Source organism: Xiphophorus couchianus, chromosome 6 (genome assembly GCF_001444195.1).
Source record: "Xiphophorus couchianus chromosome 6, X_couchianus-1.0, whole genome shotgun sequence".
Lineage (NCBI taxonomy): Eukaryota > Metazoa > Chordata > Actinopteri > Cyprinodontiformes > Poeciliidae > Xiphophorus > Xiphophorus couchianus.
Window position 1 is genome coordinate 24,739,464 of NC_040233.1, and position 26,603 is coordinate 24,766,066.

Below are 26,603 nucleotides of genomic sequence, written 5' to 3' on the forward strand. Positions count from 1 at the left end.
GAAGATCTTCCCTCTGTGTTGTAGTAATGAGACTGAGGCAGGGTTGACAGGGGCTGGACTGATGACAGCATCCTCCTCCGCTCTGAGGCTCCAACACCTGACCGCCTCCATCAGAGCCGCACAGATCATGGAGCTGCCGGGTTATCCCGACGCCACCATTTCACACCATGCTCCGCAGACGCATCCGCGTAAACATTCAACTTCAGCTGCTTAATCTGTTCCGTTCCCCCCCAACTTGATCATTCACTGGCCTACAGCTTTCGGATTTTCATTTAGTGCGTGACCGAGTCGAGTCGAGGTGGTTCTTGTTTTCCTGAAGAGAAAAAACAACAGCTGACTGATCCTGCGTCGCTATTACAACCCAGGATCAGACATGGGTGTAATCGAATCACCAACGCCGGCCGGATTATGGAGCAGATTTTCCTTTTCCTCGTGATACAACAGTCAGCTCGATCCAGGTGAGACGTTGCGACGCTGCGCAGGTAGGATGTCGGATGTTGGATGTTTGTGACATTAATCCGAAACCTTTTGGTTTCTGACTCAGAGGGACTCTGGAACAGAGGCTATTTCTGACCCATCCATCAGCAGGATAGTGCGTCATCTTGACTGCCACTCCGTCCCCCCCCACTCTCTCTCTCTCTCTCTCTCACTCTTTCTCCTGCGACCAGTTGCCTAAATGGAGGCACAACATCCAGGTCTGCTGGAAAAGGACCTGGACTCCATTTTCCCGTGCACATATTTCAGGGAACAGTATGCCTCGCTGTGCAGATTTCTCTCCTCTTTGGGACTTATGTAAGAAACCTCAGCAGGCATACGGTAGAAATAAGCCACATTTAAAATAGCGCCATAAGTGCACTTGCACAATGTACTCACACTGGCACGCAAGGACCACACACACACACACACACACACACATACACACACACACACACACACACACAGCCCAAGGCGGTTTTTTGCGTGTGTGTGTAACTGGCTTAATTAAAGAGCCTCCAGTGTGAATATGCACAGCTGCGCTTGTTTTTCAAAGGTGTTGAATTATAAAATGATGTCGTGAACTTTTTCACGTTTTGTTGTAGGAGTAGCCTATTCTATCTTTTTATAACTGCAAGATATTCATGTTAAAATTTTAACCTTACTTGAGACTGTTTGTTCAATTTTTACACACACACACATACAGTATATACTGTATATACAATATATATTTGTGTGTATACACTTGCTTTGCCATTTTTCTCTGTCTTTGAGAATATTTTACTCTAATCTCAGGATCTTAACTCTTTTCTCAGTATTCTGACTTTTTTCTCAGTTTTCAAGAAATGTGACAATTTCTGAGAAATGTTATTTTAATCTTATAATTCTTACCTAAATATCAGTATCGCATGCTTTAATGACATAATTCAAATTTTAATCTCAGATTTTGTTCTCACTTATTTTCCAGAATTCTCAGAAATGTGACTTTAATCTCATAATTCTGACTTTAATCTCAGACTTTAATCCCAGAATTTCTGAGAAATTTGACTTTATCAGAATTTCTTACTTTAATCTCAGTATTTTGACATTTTTCTTAGAATCTCTGAGAAATTTGACTTTAATCTCAGAATCTCTTATTCTAACCTCAGTATTCTAACTTTTTTCTCATTATTCAGACCTTTTTACATGAGTTTTCAAGAAAATTGACAATAATCTCAGAACTCAGACTTTAATTTCATAATCTCACTGTTTTCCCAAAATTGTAACTTTGACCTCAGGATGTTTTCTTTTTACAGAATTCTGAGAAATGTTACTTTAATCTCATAATTTTGATTTTAATATCAGAATGTCAGACTTAAATTTCAGTATTCTGAGTTTTATCTACAGAATTCTGAGCAATTAGACTTTAATCTCAATATTCTGACTTTTTTTCGGAATCCTGAGAAAAAGAAAGTCAGATTGCATTAGAGTGGCCCCAGTCAAAGTCTAGAAATAGATGCAGTTGATAATCTGGGCAAGACATGAAAACTGACATTCCTCTTCTTCTTATCAGCTGCAAAGCAGGAAGACACCCATCCTACAAGACACTTACAGCTGCTAAATACAAATTCAAACAAAACTTTTCAGATTTTTAAGTAATTTTGAAAACCATTCACCATTTTTCTTTTACGTCCCAATTATGTGCTGTCACATAAAACCTATATAACCTGCGTTAAAGATTGTGGTTGTAATGTGACAAAATGAAACATAACTGATACTGTGATACTGTGTTTTACTAAACACCTTCAAGGCAGGAAAGTGTGTTTATAGGAGCTTCATAGATGTTGATGTTGTGAAAAACAAGAAATAAAATCCTGATGATGTTTAGCGAGAGCAGTGAATCAATCACGATTTCATTTGGTCGTTGTGTTCTCTTCCTTCATTCCAGGCTTCAGTCAAGCAAACAAATGATCCAATCAATAACAGCTGGACACAGTCTGACATAAAGACGATATCAATAACAGTCTAACACTCTATACACACACACCTACACACACGCCCGTACACCACCCCACACACAGAGACAGAGAGAGACGATGGCGCTGGAGAACTCCGTCTTCCCTTCCCGTCCCGACTCCCTGGCGCTTCCTGTGGAGGAGAAGGCTGAAGGCGAGGAAGAGGAGGCGGCGACAAAGTCGACCGCTCCCACTGGAGTCCTTAACGTATCCGAGGAGTTGGGCCACGTCGTCACCACGCAGACCATGCCCTCCCCTCCACCCCCGGTCAAGGTCAAAAGGTCGTTCCAGTCCAAGCTCGCAGAACGGGAGGCCAACGCCAATCAGCACAGGAAGAAGATCCAGGGGCCTGAAAAAGAGAGGGGGCGATTCGGCTGGGGTGAGTGACCTCTGTTGCCCTTCATTTTTTAATGTTCTCTGTTTCTCAAGAGTAGTACTGTTATTTTTATTATCAAGAATGGACGACTAAACAGTCCGCTTGGTGCAAATACATCATGTTTGGCTCTTCTTCCATCTCTCTCACTGCAAAAACACAAACACTCACCAAGCATTTTTGTTCAGTTTCTAGTGCAAATATTAAATACATTTTCAACAAGATATACGGGCTTGTTTTAGATAAATAGTTCCTTAACAATGGTGAAGAAGTATTAGTTCTACTGGCAGATTATTTCACTTATAACATGAGAAAAATGTCTTGTTATAGGTGGAATGTAAAAACTGGTACATTTTTTATCAATATTAAGGAATTATTGATCTAAAACAAGATCCTATATCTTGCTACAAAGCTACTTGTAAGTTTGTTTTGCCTTAATTTAAGTGTAGTAAGAAATTATACAAAAAAGTACTTAAGAATTTGTGTTTTTGCAGTGCTCCCTCCTCTGCAACTGACTGCTCCTCCTCTTCCTCTCTTTATCTCACTTGCAGTCGTAGCAAATCTCTAATTTGGGCCATGCAGCACTTCTTCACCCCTCAGTGATTTTGACACTTCTGCACATCTTTTGCCTCCAGTATTTACAGCAAGTCTTGGCTAGAAAAAGAAAAAGTCTAAACCTAAGAATGCTGTTAGTTACAGAACTGGAGCAATACAATAAGTACTTTCTTACTTGTTATGTAGGCCAAAATTGACCAGTAATAAGAAAATAAAAATAAAAATAAAATCAAGCAAATAAAGTAATCATTTTTTTGTTTGGTTAGTTTGTTTTTGTGGGAAAGGGATGTTATGCAATGTAGAGCCAAAACTTTAATTTTATTAAAAGAAGCAAATCTTTTGGGCTTAATTGAACAAATTTATTCTGTTATAAAAACAGAATTTGTGTCACTTTCTTTGCAAGTGGTTGCTATGTTTAGCTAAACTTAATAAACTAGGTGCTGTTCAATAAAATCTTCTGGATAAATTAGATTCTATTTATAATAAAAGCTCGGTTAATAAAAATATGACTACTCAGTGCTGTACTAAGAAACCTTTAATCTGATGTAAATATGGTAAAAACAGCTGCAGCTCAGTGTTTTACGCTGTACTCTAGTTTGAACATAATAATCGCTAAGATGCTGCATTTACTTGTTCTAATTCTTCATCCGAGGACTGTCGTTTGAATCAAAAATCTGTTGTTTTTGTCATATTTAGATTTTTCCTACTCTTTTTTTCTGTAGTTCCACCTGTAAGAGGCAGCATTATGTGTAACAGTAGCATTTGATGCATTAAAAGTCTTAGCGAGACGTTTGATCATCATTTAATGTGTTTATAAGTGCTGTCAGCTCTTTATTGTAGCTTTTTTTCTCTTGGTGTTTGATGATGTTTGTCCTGTCACACTTCATCTGTTTTCCACTCTTCTCTCTCTGAGCATCATGTCCCCTTTCACCTGTTTTCATTTATCTCCTTCATTCATCTACCTCATCTCATTTTAAGACTGAAATCCTAGTTGAAGCTTCAAATTCATTCAGAACTTCTGAGTTTTGGAGACGATGCGATGAAACATAGATTAGCAGGAATGAATGTTTGTGTTCTGCCTCTTCTGTCAGCCCGGGCTCGGCGTAAGAGGCAGCGCTACGTCGAGAAGAACGGCCGTTGCAATGTGCAGCACGGCAACATGCGGGAGACGTACCGCTACCTGACCGACATCTTCACCACGTTGGTGGACCTCAACTGGCGCTGCTCGCTCTTCGTCTTCGTCATGGCCTACGCAGTCACGTGGCTCTTCTTTGGCGCCATTTGGTACCTCATAGCCTACTGTAGGTAAGGTTTATCAGCATTAGTAAGGTTTATGCATCTACCACCCATCCTGCAGATACACAGAATATACAGTCAAGGTCATGAGATTAAATTTAAATAGTAGCATGAGTTGAGACAGCTGTATTTCTGGATTTTTGCAAGCAAAATGCACAAAAAAATGATCAGAAAGAGTTTAAAAATTCACAGAATGAACAAAGAATATACAGGACTCGTGTTTTTTTAAATGTTACCAAAACATAAATATTGTTCCCGTTAGTCAGACTCAAATTAATAAAGATGTAGGTAATTATAGTTGATGTGCTGACACTAGCCCAGTTAAAACCTTTTAATTTCTTTCTCCAGATGCAATATATTTTGTGTTAACACAGCTTTAGGTATTCCTAGTCCAGTGAGCTGTTTTCTTTACTCCAGTTACGAGATAACTTAACAGCCTTTTAGCCACAGCATCATATTTTGCTGACTGGTAAAACAGTGGCATCAATCTTTTCACGAAGCTTTTAGCAAGCCGGTTAGCGTTCACATATTCCAAAACTATCAATTTAATCATCAAAAGGAGACATTACATTTTAGAGATCTCTGCTTTGAAATCCCGCTAAGTAAAACTAAAAAAGAGATGACCAGGCACATATAAACATTGCTGTGTATTTCATCATGACAGGGCCTCTTCCCCAGATGTGTCTGCTGGAGCTAATTAGCTAACATGGTCTGCTAGAAAAACTATGACCTTTTCTATCTGCTTCAGACTGCATTTAAGTGTTGCCAGAGCAATTTCTGTGATGCCTCAATTCTTTGGTCACCGGCACAGTTCGATAAAAGTCAAAGATTATATAAAGCGCCTCACACCACTTCCATTAATTAGCTGCGCCTCTCCTGCTGGATCAGTGGTAATGAGCGACATTGACCAGTGTAGTGTGTGTTTGAAAGGAAGCTCTGCAGGCTAATAGAGGGGTGAATTATGCCTGTGATATACTGGGACGATGTGATGAAAAAGGTATTAAGATTTTTGCAGAGTGGGGAAAAAATGACGGCCGAACATGTCAGGTTAATGACCAAGCATAAATCTGTGCAGGATTTATTCTGTCGAGTGAAAAGGAGAGCTGAGTTGCCATGTTTATACTTATACCATACGGTCTAAAAATAAATAAGAATAAAAAAAACTCTTCTCACTCTTCTTGCTGTTTCTTTTGGCACCCGCTTTGTCGCCTCGTCCCACCCTGCTATTTCTCACACATTCTCCTCGTTTCGCTCCCAAAGGGGGGATCTGGACCATCTGGAAGACGAGGCGTGGACGCCGTGCGTGAACAATGTCAACGGTTTCATATCAGCCTTCCTCTTCTCCATCGAGACAGAGACGACGATTGGCTACGGGCACAGAGTCATCACCGATCAGTGTCCAGTGGGCACCATGCTGCTGCTGCTGCAGGCCATACTGGGATCGATGGTCAATGCGTTCATGGTGAGCTGTGAGATATGACTTATTTAAGAAGAAAATCTAATATTACAGCAGTGGAAATTAAATGTTTATCATGCAGCAACATTGGATAAACGCTTGTAATAACGAGAGGACAGAAATAGCAAAAACTGAAGATATTCATTTGGACAGTCATTTGTTAATTATTTCCAAAGTGGAAATACTCTGCCGTGTTCAATAAATGAGAAAAGTGACATTAGTTGCTTAGCAACAGAGATAATAAGTACTTTTGCACCTGTATACAGATCATCCTTAATACCTATTGTATTATAAAGCAGAACATAATAAAAAATCATCTCTATCTCATCACACTTTAAAGGGGACCTATTACATAAAATTCATGTTTTTCATGTTTTTGTGCTTCTAAAAACAGACCAAACGCTTATTTTCGGCAATAACTTAATAACCATTTTTGGTGCCGTTTCAAAAACCTTATGAATGTAATGTCACAAATCAGAAGCCCCCAGTGAAGCCCAGCCTGTTACCAAGCAACCAAAGCTGAGCTCCAGCACATTTGGTCCGCTGGTTTTGCCATTGTATGCACTGTACAATGGCTGCTGGAAAAGACAGCAGCCATTGACTTACCACCCAGAAACCACTTGTTGGTTGTGCAGGAGGCCCTACATTTGCTTTTCAAAAATGTACAGTTGTATAGTTGCGCATCTGTTAGCAGCTATTTTCATGTTTGAGTGTAAACGTTGTCCAACCGACCAATTACAGTTCTGCAACTCAGGCAACAGTAGCTCAAATAACCATTTGTCATGACAAAGATGTGCAGAATATCACCTGATTACTAAAAATGATAAACCTTTGAGCAGATATGTGCCTCTCCTGTCAACTAAATACAGAAAAAAGAGGCTAAAGTTCACACAACCTGGCCAAAACTGAAAAGTAACAGACTGGACAAATGTTTTCTGATTTCATGAATCTCAATTTTAGCTTCAATTTTCAGACACTATAATCAGACGTTGGTGTAAACATCAATACACTGCAAAAATACTAAATCTTTCACAGTACTTTTGGTTTTACAAGTAACATATAAAATGTGAAAAATATCTTGCTAAAGGTGAAGTAATCTGCCAAAGAAACTAGCACTTTTTCATCAACATTTGGGAATTATTCACTCAAAACAAGCTAATCTAAGGAAATGCACGTGAGAACGTTTCATTTCAACTTCTCATTTTGGCATTTACCAAATTCCTAACTGATCAAGAAAAGGGAAGATTTAATAAAGTCTAATGTCAAACGGGAGCTTTATTTAAATATCTGGTTAGTATCCAGTTTAAATCCTGCCTATAGAAGATTAGAATATCATTAAAAGACACCGATTTGATGTGACACACAGTTCTATAAAACCGGGAACATTTTAATACTGCATGCGCTGATGTGATTTAAATGAGTTCTCGCAGCAGCATCAAGGCTAAATCATGTTTATGCATGTCTGCGAATTGAAAAAAACAACATCCTCAGAGCTGATGGACATGTGGGATGTTTTCCTCTGCATCTTAAAAATATTTCAATCTGAGGTTAATTCAAGTGTCACTACTGCTTTAAACACTGAAAGCTGGAAATAGGTCTACTGAGAAAAGCTCAGCTCAGTCTGTATTCAGCAGTTACAATGGGGATGTTGCAGCTGCACAGCATCACTGGACTGCTTAGCTGAAGAGTTCATTATAAATGCTGAATAACAAGCGTTGCTTTTAATTTTTCAACAATCCTCCACTTTTCCAGCTGATGGAAATACCCTCTGGGTCCTTTCTTTGTTCATTTTTTTTGTTTGTTTTGTTTCGGATTCTGACCGCAGGCTGTGCTTGTTTCTTCCTGTTTCCTTTCTGTGTAGGTCGGCTGCATGTTTGTGAAGATCTCCCAGCCTAATAAACGAGCCGAGACGTTGGTGTTCTCCAAGCACGCAGTCATCTCTCTGAGAGACGACAAGCTCTGCCTGATGTTCAGGGTGGGCGACCTTCGGAGTTCTCACATTGTTGGGGCCAACATGAGGGCCAAACTAATCAAGTCCAAGCAGACTCAAGAGGGTAAAACAAGAAAGATAAACCACAAAATGGAAACATATTTGCAATAAATTGCTATTTCGTAGCATCTTGTTTAGATACTAGAAGGTGTGTTTGTCTCCTCCAGGTGAGTTCATCCCTTTGGACCAAACAGACATCAGCGTGGGCTTTGAGACGGGCGATGACCGCCTCTTCCTCGTCTCTCCGCTGGTGATCTCCCATGAAATTGACGCGCGCTCGCCCTTCTGGGACATGTCGCAGGCCCAGCTGGAGAAGGAGGATTTCGAGATTGTGGTCATTCTGGAAGGAATGGTGGAGGCCACCGGTGAGACATGTTTGAAGTTAATCTTCCCTTCACGTAAGGGAAGATTCCCTTCACATAATTTGTATTAAAAAATTCACAACTTTAAGATTGAGGATTGCAAATCAATAACACAATATACCACAGCATCAGAAATGACCAAAAAGTTACATTGCCTAATCTCATGCTATCCTATGCAGATTCTTTGTCTACACTGATGAAGATTCACTCAACATTCTGAATAATCAGAATGGTTTTCTAAATAATTCAGCTGATCTAACCATTTGGTCAGGGGGCATTCTTTGTCTTTCAAAGAAAGATGTCACTTCTTTGCGAGCCTGTTTATTTAAATCCTTCTCCCCATCAGAAGTACCTCATGAGTGTGTTTTATGTGTGCAGGGATGACGTGCCAGGCGCGGAGCTCCTACCTGGCGGAGGAGGTGTTGTGGGGTCACAGGTTCAGCCCCATGATGTTGCTGGCAGAGGGCTTCTTTGACATCGACTACGGAGCCTTTCATCACACGTTTGAGGTAGCATCTCCTCAAAGATAACATTCAAATTCTTAATTATTTTCTGATTATTTTGAATCAGTTTACTTATATTTTGGCCTATTTTATAGAAAGCAGATAAAATGGTTGCCTTAACAGTTATTTCAAGCAACTGAAAAACACAAAATTCTGGTAAATAAAAACTCTCAGTTCTGTTCTTGCCCCCACCTACACACAATGCTAAATTCTCACACTCTCATGGGGTTACTGTATGGCATGCTGGGAAATGTAGGAACTCAAAATAATTTTTACACCTCAAAATCACTAAATAGGAAGGGAATTGGAGTAAATTAAGTGCTATGATACCACTAGAGCAGCTGTTTTTCTCAAAAATCTGTCAAGTCTTAAATTTGAGCTTAGCTTCTTGAAATGAAGAAAAATGTTTGTATTTTTGTAACTTGTATAGATGAGAGGTCTAGTAAAATAAAACTGATAAATGATATGTGGTTCATAACCAGAAATCAAAACAGTTCCTGGATCTGAAATCAGTTTTCTTTCTTAGGAAGTTTGGATTGTTCTCAGATGAAGTGAGACTGGAGAAAAGTTGGAGCTGCATTGAATGGAGTCTGATGATGTGGTTTGACCATCTAATTAGGATGTCTCTTGCTCGCCTCCAGTGAAGGGTTTCCCTTGCAACTCCATTGCTAAAACTGTGGCAAGCAGTTAAATTCAAATTATGATATGATGGACAAGCTTTACAGAAGGCTTTGTTTATATTTTCGAGTCTGAGTCATCCTTTTTTCAAATATATTCATACTACCTGTCAGTTTAAAGATTTCTTATTTGCACTTTGAGCTTTTAACCCATTTTTGACCCATTACAGTGGAGCCCCTGGTTTCACTGGAGTTAGAAACTACAACCACCTGCAAATAGTGAGCAATTCTGCTGGCCACGCCCACCAACTCAGCGTTTACACTCAAAATGGCTGCAAATGGACGTTCAATTACACAACCATATATCTTTGAAAAGCATTAGGAGAGCACACTGAGCATACCATTCAGAATCCAACAAGTTTCTGAAAGGTAATTTAATTAAAAAAATACTTTATTGGTCCCAAAGGGAAGTTAAATAAATGACAATGATAATTATTATTATTTTAATAAGTTAATAACAAAACACCTGTCTTTTCCAGTATGCAGCAGTAAAACTAGCTGAGCAATTGTGCTGGAGCTTAGCCTGGGTTGCTAGGTGACGGACTGGAATTCACTGGAATTGCTGGGTAACGGGATGGCTTGGCTAGGGTTGCTAGGTAAGGGGCAGAACCAGCTAACTTTTGACGTTACATTCCAGAGGTTTTTGAAACGGCTCATTTTCCAGACCCCAAAAACAATTAACTTCAGGATTCGAATGAGCCTTTATTGTCACTGTACAGAAAGCGCAACAAAATTAGTTTCAGTACAGCGCATTTAAAGAACAAAAAAAGACAAATGAACAACATAAGACATGGGTAGACAGGTGCCTGAGACTGCAACTATCATGGGAGGCGCTGTCCTTTTGTTAGATGAGAACAAATGAGAACATGAGGGTAGATGAAAACTGTTTTTTGGCAAATTTACTGAGCTGTTTTGAGAAGTAGTAAAAAACCAAATGGAAGTATAAAAAAGTCAGATTTAACTAACTTATCTTCCCTTACACCCACCAAGGTGAACACGCCCTCCTGCTCGGCACGGGAGCTGGCGTTGGCCGCGGCCAGACTCAACGCTCACCTCTACTGGTCCATCTCCAGCAGGCTGGACGAAGAGCCCACGCTGGCCGAACAAGCCACCAAGCAGCCGGACGGCGGCTCGGCCCACAGCAAGGTGGGGGAGCCCATCTTCACCGTTGGGGAGATGACGGACATCCAGGAGCAATCGGCTTTGGGCGAGTTGAACGGAAGCGTCACCACCGATCAATCAGAAACAGAGGCCTAGAACAGAGAATGTTTACAAAGAACCTTCAGTATATCGCCACATCATCATAGTTGTGTGTTAAAGACTCTTTTAAGGCAGATGAGTAGTTTCAACACACCCACAGATCCCACGGTAGATGCCACAATCTTGTGTTACCTTATAAAAAAATATTTTTTAATATTTGTCTTTTATTTGTTATAAGTGTACTCAATGTGCATATCTGATTTTGTTGTATTTGCTCTGATCACCCTTGCCTATATCTACTTTAAAATGACAATACTATGCTTCAGGAGGGTTAAACAGCAGTCCATCCTGTGGACAGAAAGAATGTTGCACAGACAGTAATTAGTTCTTTTGTTTTGTTTTTCCTTTTCGCCCGACTGATGGTTGTTGCACATGAAAAGTTAAATATATTGATTATTACCGTTTAAAATAGATACAGTGCATAGATGCTTTACTCTAAGCTGCAGTTTTAGAAAATATAGAAATACAAACAAACTTTTTTAGATGCACATATTAAGACTTACTATAAATCAGTTAGAAATCTTACACAGTTAATTACGGTACACATTTTCTCTTTTATCTGGATAGAAACTTTTATTTGGTGCTAGTAAGTTATCTAGGATCAATTTTGTTGAACAAAAATATATAGGTGGACATTAATTCTCTATTTTAAGCCCTGATATAAACAAAAGGGTGACATTATTTAACAAAACTTATTGACATTTATATCTTTACTCAGATTATTGTAAACAGAGACTATGAAACTTTTTAGAAAAAGGTCAACATGATGCTGCTTCACAAGGTTACTGCTTTGGTAAAAATATATCATGCAGTCCATATTTTCCCTGAATTTGCAGGTTATTTTTTAAAAAGTACAGGTTATTTTTTTATAAAACTTAGTGGCTTATTTACCATTCACTTACTGGAACTTGACCTGCTTTAAATTGCACCGTAGCCTGCAAGGTCCAAAAAGGGTTTCAGAAAAGTCTTCTGTTAGTTCCGGAAAGCAAATATAAAATTCCTGAGAAATTCATCTGTATATTTTAGAAAATCAACCCATAAATTGCCAAAACTTAGATCCGTGAGGAAAAATAACCTGTATTTTTTTATAGAGTAATTGAGTTGCAGATGGTACCTTGTAAACTTCACTGAGGTAAAATATAAAAACATAAAATTAACAGGAAAATTCCAGAAACTAATCTTTGATAACCAGGAAATTGTTCTTTAATTCTTTAAAGACAGGTAGCCTGGAAATTACAGAAACATAACTTGGATATTAAGGAGAATTAACCTAGAAATTTCAGAAAAGTAATGTATAAATGGCATTAAAGAAGCTTGAATAATCTGGAGTACTCTAGAAATTTCTGGAAAGTATTTCTGAAAGTCTTCTTCAAATTTTTATTAACTTCTTCAAATTAAAGTCTTCTTCAAATGTTTATTCTCCAGACCTTTTCCAAAAGCCCTGGAGAATATTAGGCTGTCTTTTGTATTGCTGCCTTCTATATTTCTTTGATTTTGTTGGTTTCAGCCATGTATCATCTAAAAGCACAACAATGCCCTGCTCAGTTCTGCCCAAATTCCTGCTTCTGCTGCTGTGTATATATATATATAAACATATATATATATATATGGCTGTTTTTACTTGATGTTTTTAATATTTAAAATAGCACATTGATTAAAATGAATAAACTACACTATATTCCAGAGAACATGTTGTACATTTTATTTTTCCTATGGAGATATTTGCTTCGTATGGGAACTGTACAAACTTAGCTTTACTAAGGCTGCAGATGGAAGGAAATCCTTCCAATTTAAAGGGTCATATATTTTGTTTTTTCTCTTTGAAATTGTGACTGGTTTGTTACCAAATATGAATTCCTCAACAAAGAGCCACAGCTGCCTCATATGATGGAGAAAAATTTGTTTATGTTCGTCATCTACGTTTTACTGTGCATTTTTCATTTTACAAAATGACAAGAAAACGTTACAACAAATCACCTCTAAAAATCCCAAAGTAAATAAAAACAAGACAATAACAAAATAGATTCATGAATAAATATTGAAAAATATGTTGGGTATACTTGATATATTGCAGCATATGGTATATTGTATTGTCTTGATTAAATTGAGTACTACATCTTTATTTATGTATGTTTAGTCATCTGCTTTTCATAGAAAAATAGAAAAATAATATAGGGAATAAACTATCCAAGGAAAAAATAATAATTGCAAAACGAGTTTTTATTATTGACATCACTGCTACATGAGCAAAGATGCTGCAGTGAATTAACATTTTCAGAAGGTGCCCTGCCCAAACCAGTAAAAATTTAGGGGGGCCCCAGCTCAAATTAAAATTTGTTTTTTACATATTTATTTATTGGGTTTTACATTTCTGTCTTCATTTAAGAAGATAACTCTGCTTGCCTTCCTATAACATGAACATGATTCTTTGAGGTGGCCAGAAAGTTTCAAGAGGGGCCATGTCCCCCTTCTGTCCCTCTGTAAGGGCGCCACTGCTGTCTAAGCTTTTTCAGCATGTACAAAAAAATGTCAACATGACATTAGCCTTGAAATTGATTTTATCGATAGAATGAAAGCAAATGATTTTTTTTCTTTACTTTCCCGTGGTTCCATTTATTTAATGAAGACTTCTCAAAAACATGTAGAACTAACAACACAATTTACATTTCTTTATTTATCAATGGCATAAGTTAATGTAGAAATTCTTGGAACAGTACCAGAATAACTCAGTGTATGTAAATGATGGGCTACAGAAAGTACCCCATAAAGTCTATTACTGCTGAAGCTGAGTCAACAATAATCACAGGTTTTATGATGTCATGTGCATTAGTCTGAGCCATGTATTGTTATCATATACAGTGCATATCATATTTAAAGGTTATAAGTAATAGAGAACATGGTGGATAGCATTAATTTTTTAAAACCAGAGCAGAGATATTAACTTGCTGTGGCTGTGAAATAATTTAGCCAAACATAAAGCGCACTAATGGTGTCGTAAACTTCCTCTCTGATCTCGTAAGTGATTATTCATGTTGAACTTTTCATCTCTGTCTCCTGTGAGGCTTCACGGAGTGAGGTATTTCATTAGAAATTCATGGCTGGCTGTCTGCATCCAGAAAAGTCAGCATATTGGGTTACCAGGCAGAATCTTGGCTCAAAGAAAACACATTCTCCGCTGTGGCCACAAGAGGGCGGTAGAGACCCCGCGCATTCTCCTGCAGCCACTCACACAGCCTCTTTGACGTGTAATGGGATGGGGTCCCCATCGCCATCACATCTGTGTCCTAGGCAACAGAGGCTGGGGACAGCGAGAGGCAGATAGCGCGCGTGTGTGTGTGTGTGTGGGCATGGGCATGTGGGAGCGTGTGTGTGTGTGTGTGTTTTCTAAATGAGTTTGTCTATGTTTTAGATGTTTGTGTGTGAACAGATCATGATGAAGGTGATGAGGCTCAGAAGTCACCTTCATGAGGAGAACAATAAATGCCCTTGACATCAGGAGTCAGACCATTTTTCTTCCATCTGCAGCAAAAATGAAATGCCACAACAAAGGTTTCCTTTCAGATTGATAAACAAATGAAAACTTTATTTATCTCTCTGTTCATTTTCAGCAGAGGTGAGTATCCAAACACTGTACTCGAGTAAGAGTAGAACCACTTCAACCTATTTTCACTCAAGTAAAAATAAAAAGTAGCCATTAAAAAAAAACATTTGGACATTTGGTAAAAAGTCAAGTACTGAGTAACTGACCAAAATATTCAAATTTGATGTTTAAAAATTACCATCAGATGGGAAAAAGTACAAATCAGTTTCTTTCAAAATGAAACTTATGAAACTAACAAAAACTGCAAAAACTGGTGTCTGTGTGTGAGGGGAAAACATGTTTGCTTAAAACATGTTTCTAGCTGTGCAAGAAATTACTTAAGAGTAAAACAGATTTTGGTAAAAAAAAAAGAAAAGAAAAAGTGATTCAAGTCGTGACAAAAAATAAACAATAAAATCAAGCAAAAGAATAAAAAAATCAAAATCACTTTCTACAAAGCGTCCAGAAATTTTACTGACGTACGAGTAGCGATACTTCATGATAATATTACTGAAGTAAAAGTTCAGTGTAATAAAAATACTCATAAAAGGGCATTTTTTCCAAAAGGTTATTCAAGTAAATGTAACTAGTTACTACCAAGCTCTGGTTTTCAACTACACCAAAAATTTAACTCCCAAGTCCAATTCCCAAGCTGTAATTAATATTTTAATGGTTTTTATTTTAGTTTAAGATGGATGCTTACTAAGTCTAAACTTAAGTTTATCTTGATGGAAGGAAGTCATGATAGTCAGGAAAGATAAAATCAAAGGTTGATGTCGAACATATTTTTGACTCCATACAGCAACAGTCAATGAATCAGAATTTACTCACTTGTATCATTTAAAAACAATGATCATTTACCAGAAGGTTTTCAAAAAAGCATGATGTGAAACATCCATCTGACATCAGCCAGCCAAAATTCAACCCAAAGTTATATTTATCTGTGTTAAACTCAAAAGATGAAAGAAAAAATATGATTATCGGTATGTCTTTGAACATAAACACACACTACTGACTGTTCTTGTTGCCATATTGGTTCCCCTCCTCTCTCTCTCTCTCCCTCTGTTGCTTCAAAGCAACATTATGTTTTTCTCCATAATGGTAAATTATTGCCTCAACACAAAAGCTGCATTTTAAGAAGTTTCTATTGTTTAACTGGCAAATAAATAGCATTAAACTGTCTAATATTGATATGAACTTTACTCTCATTTTGAATATATTTTTCCACTGATAAAAAAGGAGGAGGAAGGGAAACTTGCAGACTTTTTTTGTGGAGCAAAACATGATTGTTGGAAGACAAAATGTGTTAGAAAAAAATCACATCAGTGTGCAGAAGAAATAAATATCCTTATGTATTAAATTTGATATTAAAAGTTGCTTTGCAGCTTCTTTTGTTAGCTATCTGCTGCTGATTTTTAGAGTACTTTAAAAGCAGTGAAGAGTTAAAGGCAGCCAGTTACTGGTGAAGTGGAGCAGAGCTGATAAAGGAATGAGACCAGCCAGAGCAGCACACAGCAGCGTCTGAAACAGCCTATTTAAATAACGGTCATTTTGCATTACTCCATTGGTTCATCTTTTTAACCACGAACTGCAGAGCATTTCTTACAAGGCATCTACACATTAAAAAATAAAATAAAAATGAGATTTTCTGCTGAAATATAAATGCAAATAAAACAGTCTATATGTCACAGAGAAGTGTTGTTAATTAAAGGAAGATGTCAGAGGAAGAAGAACTTCAACATGTCACACATTTGGAGATGATTTTACTAATAAAGAGCTCTCTACATATTTTTTGTGACATCTTATATTCTGTATCTACATCCTTCATAGATAAAAAGTCAGGAAAAGAAAGAAAGAGACTCCCACATGCTGCAACCTTACAATCTATCATCTCCAGCAACATAGAGTGAAAGTTATTTTTGCCGAGCCTTGCAAACGTATTCATAATCCTTCAACTTCTTCCACATTTTGCCGTGTCACAAACACAAACTTTCTAATCGTTTTAATGGAATTTCATAACACAATACGGCGCAAAACTGGAACGTGACAAATTATACTGTACATGATTTCCTAAATTACACTGAAAAAGGAGGTGTGTGTTAGTATTAAGATCTGTTCAGACATTTTAGACTTCACTACAGCTGCAAGCCTCTGACAGTGTGTTGCACAGAATATACAGAAGAGTTTGTCTATTCTTCTTTAAATATGTTTGGTCTCAATCTGGTGCATAGAGACAAAATATTTTTCTGACCACAGTCCAACCTGATGGAGATGAGAGTCATCACAACATGGCTCTTCTATTAACCCTTTAACAATGGTTTACCAGTGTTTCATTGAGAAGAAGATTGTAATAATGAGCTCAGCAGATGCGCAGTTCTACTAGGTGTTTGCTAATTGCTGCTGGCTAGTCTGGAGGAGCTGAGTGGTGGCTGCTCTGTGGGGCAGAAGCTCAGAAGTTTAGAAACTGCGACTTAGGGGAGGAGCTGCATCTTGAAGGCGGAGCTAAGTCCTCCCAAGCGTTTTGCACAGCTGAATGGTTGCCATGGAGATTAGACGATTTTTCAGACATGCATGAAAGAATCAAAGAAACACTCCAGATATGTTTTAGATTAGATAATAATGTTAAAACATAATGTAAAGTACAAAAATTTGATTTTATATAATACTGCCCCTTTAACAAAAGCTCTGAATACTTACAGTTAATGTGACTTGTATTCATATTTTTAATACATTTGAAAACATACATTTGAAGAAAAAGATTAAAACAAACAAGACAATAAGGAACAAGGCTGTAACATAAGATGTGGAAAAAGTGAAATGTTAAATCTCAAATATGAACAGATGTATTTAGGGTCAGCATTGAAATCAAGTACGTCTTTTACTGCATAATGTTTTGAGAAAGACGCCTTTAAACGGCAGCAAGGATACAAAAATTCAAGCACACTATGGATGGGTCGTGGTATTGGAGACCAATGAAATCTAGCTTCAGGTTAGTGTTATGACTGTAGTAGGAAGGTGCAACATGATACTTCAGAGCTGCAGTATGTAATTTTTATTTTAAAAAAAGTTTTTTTCCGTATTTATTCAAACTGTCACTATGTCTTGATAGTATAATATGAGACAGACAATCTGTGAAAAGTTTGATCTTCTTTACCTCCTCGTTGAGCTGCTATTGCCATCTGAAGAAATGCACCGTTCTGACCAAAAACAACTAATCAAAGCCAGGAGGGTCTTAGCGCTGTCAATCATCCTCCTGTACATGTTGCTAAATGCCCTAATGATGGAGAAACAATTCACTGTTACAGAAAAAGCATTTAGGATTCTTCATAAAACCAAGAAAATTACAGACAACCCTGACCATCCTCTTCATGATACTGTCTTGGGAAAGCAGAGTGTCTTCGGTCAGAGGCATTCTTCAGATTTGCTGTAATACAGACTGCTACAAGAGCTCTTTCCTGCTTACAGCCATCTCTCTCTGAAGAATGTTACTTAATATGAGTTACAAGAACATTTAATTTCCCCTTGGGTTCAAAACAGTAGTTTTGAATTTGAATTATCCGTTGTTATTGGCGGTCATGCTAACTGACCTTAGCATGGACATCGCTAAGTCCCGCCTCCTGCTTCTGATTGGTTGTTTCTATTTATCACTGGTAGAAGGCAGAAAAATTCTTTACATATAATCTGTCTCATACTACACTATCATGACATAGTGACATTTTATAAGAAAAAAATAGACTGAACTACAGAGTAAGTTTAGGACTCTCACTTACCCATCGCTCGGGATGCATCTTCCTCCAAATGAGGGATCCCTTTCGGTGCTGCATGCCATAGCTGGCACAGTAATGCCCGAGCCCAGTACTTTTAATTAGCCAAGCTGTCCTGGCATTGGATGGGAGGTGGGGGACACACACAGTGACGAGTCATCAACATCACCAAAGGGTGTGGTGCTGCTTGCTGCTGCGCTGCACAACTAAATCTTGCAGAATAGAATTGGGTGCATACAGATGTTAATAACAATTGTGTGGGGAAAGAAATCTGTCAGGTGGTGAAGAAAAAAAACGAACTAAAAGTAGAAGTAATTACCAGTGAAGTCAGCAGTAGAGGCTGAATGAGTGTGAGTGTGAGTGTGAAAATTACTGTTGCTATGAAAAAAAGGTAAAGTTGGGGGGAAACAGTTTGGAAGAAACCATTCCGACATCCCTGCATGTGAGGCGCCCACCCCACCTCAGCTGTATAGTGAGGAGCGCCCAGTCCAGGCAGCCAGCAACCAGCGCGTCTCTGCCTACCAATAGGCATGCTCGGCTCAGGCTCTGTGCAGTGCTCAGTCTCAGCAGCAGAAGCTGGGCGCAGGGGGACTGCGACGCCGAACATCCTCCCAGGTATGCTCCGTCCGCCGCTACGCCCTTTTTTTTTTATTCCTCGCTTTTGCAACGTGGGGCATGCAATTTCTACCGCTCCTTCCCAAGGAACGGGGTGTTGCTGCTGCTTGGTGTTATTATTTCTCCTTGTATGCGTGTGGCTCACGTAGCCTCCACGATTTAGGCTCGGTAAACACAGTAAGCAGCGAGGACGCATCTGCAAAACCTCGGCAACTTGCACACGCCTCAAAATGCTCTCCTGTCGACAGATGAGCCGCCGCCGCTGGTGGCGGCGAGGCGGGGACGGTGCGCTCCCTCATCCAGCATTTTTGCGTTTATTTACGGGAGGGGGGCGGGGGGAGAAGAAATCATCCTTTTTTTTTTTTTTTCTTTTTTTTTTTGCACCCGGGTTAGAATTTCTCGTCAAATGTTTTCAACTTAGAGGGCGTGCAGCTGCTGGAGATGTACCTGCAGGTGTTGGGGTGGAGATTTAAAAATATAATCTACCAAGCTGTCAGTTTTCATGCAGACTTCGCTGCAGCAGGCTGTGGGGAGGCTAGGTCATGCTGTATCTATAATGCATGATGTATCAATCACAACAGTGATGTTTTATTGATAACTGGGCTATGATACAACGGATCTATTTCAGTTCATTCATTCATAGCTGCAGTGACTTATCCAGAGGAGGGGTCGCTTTTTTTTTGCTCCTAATTAATAACTTGTGCTTTGAATGAGTTTGCAGAGGCAGTTTATTTTTATGATCTGCTCTGCTCTCTGCCTGTCACTAGGTAGGATGTAGGTACACTCCCTTGGCTGTTAGGGTGGCGCTGCCTGCTAGTGCTGATGTGTTACAGTGGCCCCTACCTGTGCGTGCAGCCCTCCAGGCCTGGATATCTTCTCCTGTCTGGAATGGCTGCCTCCAGCCAATTTAAAAAAAAATTAAAAAAATGGAAATTTAAAGTTAAAATCCAATTTATACACATTAATACTTAATAAAGTTCTGTCTCATTTTAAGTTGTAAGTGGAAGTGTATAATAAGAAATTAAATCAGAGTGTTAATGTCACTAATTAGCCTCTAAATGATTCAAGCTGCAGAGTTTTACACTTTGTGTTTTCTCCTCCCCAAAACGCAGAACTTTCCCGTCTTTCTCCTCAGAGCCGTCCCTCCTCGTCCATGTGGAGAGACGACTTGTGTTGTGGTTACTCCTGGTAGTTTTGTTGTTGCTATGCAAAAAGAGGCTCATGTGCCATATTTCCGCTGCAATCATTTGAAGCTGTGACCTTGTCAAAAAAAATAGCCACTGTGTGTCGTTTTTTTTTCTTTCTTTGCTTCTGCTCCACTACTCTTCTTCACTTATTGATCATCCCTGCTTTTGGATTTCACCCCCCACCCCCTCCCACACACACACACACAAACGATCCATGTTGAGGTGTTTGCAGCATTTTCCAAACTCCTTAGGCTACTAGCTCCACTTTAGCAAGCAGGAATAGTTTTAGAAGACTTAGACTTTGATTTGAGGATGTTTTTATGTAGTTTTGGATGCAGCTTGTGTGGTTTGTGGTTTTGAAGAGGCGTTTACAAAGCCGTTAATCGTTAACCATTTTTCTCACATGTGCTGTCCTTGGAAAAATGGTCAGTAGAGATTTTTCTGCTGAGCTTCATTTATATACATATACATCTGGACTGTATTAATTAGCCCATGACAATTGGCTGATATTAAACGTTGCAGAGAAAAATGCTTAGCAAACAGTATGTGTGTGAATTCCCACTCTGAGGGCAACTCTGAACTGCCAAGTGGACAAAGTTAGGGGATGAGAAATGTTAAGGTCACTGTAAGGTCAAGATGAGAAGAAAAATCATGTAAATGCCCTTTTTATACATATTTCAGACATTTTGAATGATTCATGATAAAGCAAATTAGATTTGACTCTGCTTTAGGTCATTTGTTTGATTTTAGAGACGGTTTCTGCATGAACAGCTGGGCGACTCTGGGCGAGTCCTTTTCTCTGCACCCGATATCCATTGTTTCATTTTCACAAACATATTAAAGGTTTCACGAATCAAATTGGTGTTTTGGAGAATAAGTCAGTCCAGTTTTTTGCAGCTGTCTCAATCAAATGTGATCTTGTCGTTGCACATGCTCTCTTTTTGTCTTTATAAATACATAAATCTGAAACTGTGTATAAATGAATCTATTTTCAGTGCAGAATAATCAGATTTACAGTGGACCTCAACCTCTCATTAATAGCTAAAATCCACAATTACTTGATATTCCCTCTGAAAATGTTTATAACTACCCAGTTTTATAGTGCAAACACCAAATATACTTTTATACCCATTATTATGCAGAGTGGAAACTGTTTAAGCACTACCGCAGGAACTAATATCTACAGTCTTCCTTATCTTTTGGAAGTACAACTAATCAGTGCTAAAGTAGATAAATCACAGTCCTAGATTGGCTGCTTTGCAAATGCCAGCCAACAACAAGTTGAATTGTTCCTATGTTCTTCAGCTTCCCAAGCGCATTTATTTTGAATATTTTATATGCTGTGTGGAAAAAAAAAATCAGCGAATAAGCATATTTTCTACAAATAATTTGGAGTTAGATTCCACAAACACTCCACAAACGCTGATCCATGAATTGGAAATGTATATATTTTAACCAGAGTTGATGCAAAATGTTTGGATCTCAGAATAAAAATGTAAAAGAAAATTTAAAAAATAAATCTCTGTTTCATTTAGTGCCAAATAGGAATCTAACAATTACATTTTTTGACTTTTAATGTTGTTCTGGGAGGTCGGCCATTTTGGTCATATATTTGTTCATTGCTGCCTCTTGGCCAGGACTCCAAGTTTTTAATCTCAATGGGTTTATATAGTAGTAAAATAAAAATTAAATATAAAATGACATATCAAAACTACCACTGCTTGTATAAATTTGTTTCTTGGTTATCATTTAGCCACAAAAATGTTTTGTAATGTTGGAAATTATCTGGTTTTGGTGACATTTTTGCAAAATGCAACTTAGTTTAAACCCTAATATGCTTTATCATTTTAAATAAAATATATTACCTGCAGTAAAACATTTTCTCTGTCCTCTTAGTCTAGTAAATATGTTTTATTTTTATTATATTAATGCAGAAACAAATTTTCTGCTTTTTTCAGATTAATTATATAAAGTAGAGCGCATAATAATAATACCCATTATTATGCAAATGCATTATTGCATTATTATACATTATTTCATTATTTATGCATTATTATGCCATTATTATGCAAATATTACACTGTAACAATTTTGTGTAATTTACAGTTGATGAAGGAATATAATTTATTGCATAAAATGTAGATTTAATTATTTTTAAACTTTCTTCTTGCTTTTTGACACACTAATTGGGCCTATATGTCACAGATTGGTGAATATTCCACAATGTAGTGAGAAAAATAAACAAAAATCCATAAAAAATGCAATAATGTAAATCATTAATCATAAATTGTGAGGATCTTTTTAGGGAGTGATGTTTATTTTAACTACTTAACCCTTATTTTAATGGCTTGAATTAATACATTATGAATTGTACATTAAAGCTGACGTATGTGATTTATTTTCATTTTCTGCCAGAAAAACTCACTCAGTTTCATTTTCTTAAACATTATAAGTGTAAACGTTAGCTGAACTGACATCAATTTATGGAAAGTGAGCAAACATTATTAATTTAACTCATTATTGGGTTTCTGCTTCTTGGATTACACAATAATGCAGCAATGGTAGTAAAGCAGAAAGCGCAGCTCGCTCTGCTTACGTTTCTCCAGGTCCTGGCTCGTCTTCTCAGTCCAAAAAACAGGCAGATAAAATAAGAAGTGTGCTCTGCAATAAAGTGTGATCAGTCAGAAAGTTAACAAATTTGGTGTTGAAAGTTTGGTGACAAAAGTTCACTAATATGATCAGATGTAAAAACGTAAAACGTCATAATTTAGGACATTCTTGAATAGAAGCAGCCTTTGAGTAATAAACCGTGAGAAGTAGACAACATTTTGTGTTTGTAAAAGGATGTTAGGCAGCATTTTATTCAGGCATTCTGAAGGTTTTAATTTGGACTTTTTCTGCTTTTCCTCTTGTTTTTGTTAAACTTATTCATTTAGACTTGAAAAATACTCCTAAATTTAAGATATTTACAGTTCTACAAGGATCAGGATGAAAACCAAGTGAAAAAGCAGCTGAAGTCTGAAGAAATCCTAAAAAAAATGTTGATCATGTTCATTTTAGTACATTTAGATCTAAGTCCAGCTGCTGGGAGGGAAAGTGTGAAAACAATTCAGCTGTGGTTTAATTGATGTACTTTGAATGAAAGCCGTTTCTATTGGTTGTTATAAATTAAATAAAGTATTTGCCTACATTTTGTAAACTTTGACATAAACCTTCACTGCGTTGTGTTGCATTTCTGTGAACATAATTGAAATGATGTCACTATCCAAAAATGCTTATGTGAGCAAAGATATTGATTAATGTGTTTCAGGTTCATAAGACATTCGCTGTCATCTCCAGGCAGGACACACTGTTACGGCCACTAATTAATATATCAGACAGGCAGGGCGGCCCATGCATTCATAAATCAACACACAAGCAGACGAAACACACTAGCAGGTACTTAGCAAACACGGGGTTCATAAAACATTATCTGTCTTTTTTTTTTTCTGGCCTTATTGCAGCATTGACGCATCTGAATCGCATGTCTGTTACTAAACAGAGAAATATTTGGACTACAGGAGTTGTTTTGTGTTTTCTTGAACCAATTTATGCCGATTTGTATTAAATCTTATAATGGCATAGATATTATTGGTTGATTTGTGGATGTGAATGTATATATAGGAGTTTTCTAAAATAAAAAAAGGGTCTATGTGTATATTGCATTTTTTAAAATTTTACAAAGGAAATAGTTCCACAAATTTAGAAAGATGCTAAAAACTACAAAATTGTTTTTTTGATCATTGTTGAACAGATTAAGAGATGCCACAAAGGTTTTGTTTGCTTTTTTTCTCTTTTTGTGGAAAAGTAGATAAGAAAGAGCAGAGTTGATCAAACTCTGAACTCTGTCCAGGGCGTGGCTCACACATTTTTCAACATCCAGACTTTGGAGAACAGATTTTCAGATTCATTCATATGCAAATTTGTAACTTGAAGCTGTAAGAAACATAGCAGCAGTTGAGATGTGTTGAAATTATGTTCATATTTCAAATGAATGTTATTTTTGGTGTGCTCCACTGCTCAAGAGTTATCAAATAAATGTGTGATTCAGTGGATTTATGTCTGTGATTTTAAAAAAAAGTAATGTTTTAAGTCATTTCAGCACTATTGTTCTGTATCGGCTGATTCAAAACTTCAGATATCTGTATGGCATTGGAAGGGGAAAAAGTGGATTTTACTTTACTTTCCTCTGTAGTATGTCCAAATATTAACAAACCTCATAGACTATATTTATTTTCACTTAAAGCTACTGCAGGTAAATTTTATAAAAAATATACATTTTGATATATTTTTTGAAACCTCCACTTTGTTCTGACAGTATAGAATGAGAGATAATATGTGAAAAAAAATGAGCTCCTGTTCCTCTAGCTTCTCCCAGAGTATCAAATGCTAACTGGAAACAACCAATCAGAGCCAGGAGGCGAGTCTTAGTGCTGTCAATCATGTCTGCAGTTTTTCTGTAACAGTGAGTTGTTTCTCCGCCTTTAGCGCATTTACGAGTTTGATGCTAAGACCCGGTCTTTGCATTGATTATCTGTCTCATAACAAACTGTCACTACATGGTGTTAGTTTTAACTAATATATGAAGAAAAAACATTTTCTATAAAAGGTATATACAGAAGCTTTAACTAAATTTCTGAATTTCAGAAGGAAGAATTTAGCTCAAAGCTTTCAACATAATTTTCTAAGTGACAGCTTTAGCTGCTTCCTGTTACATGTCGCCTCGCTGTTCTCTCCCCAGTGATGGCCTCTGCTGAGCAGCCGTGCTCCAGCTTCCACCAGCACCACTGCGCATAAGGCAACACACCCACCTTTGCCCTCCCGCCCTGGAGTGAGAGCGACGCCGCCATGTACAGCGTGGAGGACCTCCTCATTTCGCATGGATACAAACTGCCCAAGAGCGGCCCTCCGTCTGCCGCGCCTTACGATAAGCGTCCCGCCGACTGCCAGCGAGAACTGGTGGACAGCAGGGCCGGCCGGGGGACGCTTAATGGGTACGAGGCGGAGAGGGGGGCGTCCATCACGGGCATCTACGACAGCAGGCAGGCGCTGGTGAAGGGCTACCCCGCCACGGACGAGAGCGGGGAGAGGATCCTGCGGCGGAAAGAAGCTGGAATTGGTATCCTTGGTGATGTGCAGCTCCTGGGTGATTCGCTCGCCACTGATAGCGGGTGAGTGATTTCAGGGTTGCCAGATCTGTTTCCAATCCAGTTTTCAGTTCAAGCACAACGCAAAACACGTCCAACTTCCCCCACCCTAGTACCTTCCCCCCCAAAGGCCCAAATTTCAAAATCTAATGTACGACGGCATAACAGAGTTATTGTAGATAAAGACAGGAGTAAATTTCCACCAAAAAGCTCAGAAATTTTCAGATTAATCTAAGAAACGTTCAATAAAAAAATAAGAAATTTCTTAGTTCCAAAAGTTGATAATTCTCGATTTTTTTGTTTTTTTAGTTGTTTTCTAGCAAATTTTCAACTTTTCTTGAATATTTCTGAGATTAATCCAAAAAAAAAAAATCTGTGAAAATGTACTCTTTTTTTCAATCTCCGATGGTCCTAATATGCTGTCATAATAATGAAACTCATTTGAATAGCGCCACATATGGTCATTATATATACAATCTGGTTTCATGACCTGCATTTATAGACTTGAGACAATTCACAAAAATTTTCAACTTCTGAAACTCAGAAATTTCCTCGCCTTTTCTCGAAAATTTCTGTGATTAATCTCAACATTTCTGAGTTTTCTGGGGAAAATTTACTCCTCTTGTTTTTATATATCTACAATATTCCAAATTCACAGTCATAGGCAACACTGGTGCCTTTCCCTCTCTTTTTTTAATCCGCCACGCCCCTTTACCTTTTCTTTCTCCTTTTACTCCCTCCTCTCCTCTGCTCTGCTCTCTTCTCACTGGGGCCCTTCAGTGTTGCATGCAAAACTGAGTCTGCACTGCGCAGGGTTTTTTTTCCTCTCTCTTCTGCTCTCTTCCCCTCCTTGCAGAGCTGCAGAACACTGGCTGCAGCAGCACCGCCGACTTATCTCCAGCTGGAATATGAGGGAATATAAAAGGTGCTTTTAAGGCTTCTGCAGATGCAAACAGCAGCACTAGTCTGCCAGAAAACCTACAAAGACTGAACATGCCTGAAGACAGGCGCGTAATCACTCCAGTGTAAACATTGAGACACTGAATCCCACCCAGCACGTGCTCTGTGATGTAAGCATGTTGCTGGGCAAGTGTGCACAGCGCAACTCCCCTCAGCCATACAGTAGCATATGCTGCTGAGGATGATCCATTGACTTTGCTGCTCACTACATTGACTAACAGTGGGTTTTGTGCAGTGCAGATATTTGATGGAGCTCTGCCCATGCAGTGTTCTTTTTATAAAACGAATATGCTACAGTGGGGAAAATACAGATGATTGGAATGTTATATTTAAACTTTAATAAGCGGTAATAGCCCACACTTGGTGCTTAA

At 38.1% G+C, this 26,603-nt stretch overlaps 2 protein-coding genes and 1 long non-coding RNA gene across 7 annotated transcripts in view; 2 read left to right on the forward strand and 1 right to left on the reverse strand.

The window, feature by feature from the left end:
* Positions 1-13,062, forward strand: kcnj9 (potassium inwardly rectifying channel subfamily J member 9). Of its 3 annotated transcripts, XM_028019427.1 has the most exons (9): positions 1-458; positions 545-792; positions 2,402-2,847; positions 4,488-4,701; positions 5,953-6,154; positions 8,010-8,202; positions 8,306-8,503; positions 8,879-9,009; positions 10,671-13,062. In XM_028019427.1, the coding sequence occupies exons 3-9, from the start codon at positions 2,550-2,552 to the stop codon at positions 10,935-10,937; spliced, it is 1,503 nt and encodes a 500-aa protein (XP_027875228.1). In that variant the 5' UTR covers positions 1-458; positions 545-792; positions 2,402-2,549; the 3' UTR covers positions 10,938-13,062. The 3 variants fall into 3 exon arrangements, with proteins under 3 accessions (XP_027875228.1, XP_027875227.1, XP_027875226.1); XM_028019426.1 differs by lacking the exon at positions 545-792 and having other exon boundaries at positions 1-482; XM_028019425.1 differs by lacking the exon at positions 545-792 and having other exon boundaries at positions 2-458.
* LOC114145818 (uncharacterized) lies at positions 8,344-25,074 on the reverse strand. 2 transcript variants are annotated; one of them, XR_003595768.1, is made up of 5 exons: positions 24,937-25,073; positions 19,743-19,791; positions 10,734-10,933; positions 8,908-9,016; positions 8,344-8,478 (listed from the first exon to the last, which is right to left on the reverse strand). It is a non-coding gene; the product is annotated as an uncharacterized LOC114145818 (long non-coding RNA). The 2 variants fall into 2 exon arrangements; XR_003595769.1 differs by lacking the exon at positions 19,743-19,791 and having other exon boundaries at positions 24,937-25,074.
* Positions 24,942-26,603, forward strand: part of jcadb (junctional cadherin 5 associated b) — a 12,106-nt gene continuing 10,444 nt past the window's right edge. The window contains exon 1 of one of the 2 annotated variants that reach the window (XM_028019420.1): positions 24,942-25,296. In XM_028019420.1, coding sequence (XP_027875221.1) covers positions 24,974-25,296 — 323 coding nt within the window. In that variant the 5' untranslated portion in view covers positions 24,942-24,973. Of the gene's footprint in view, positions 25,297-25,606; positions 26,198-26,603 lie in introns of those variants that run through there. The other variant, XM_028019422.1, reaches the window with a different exon arrangement.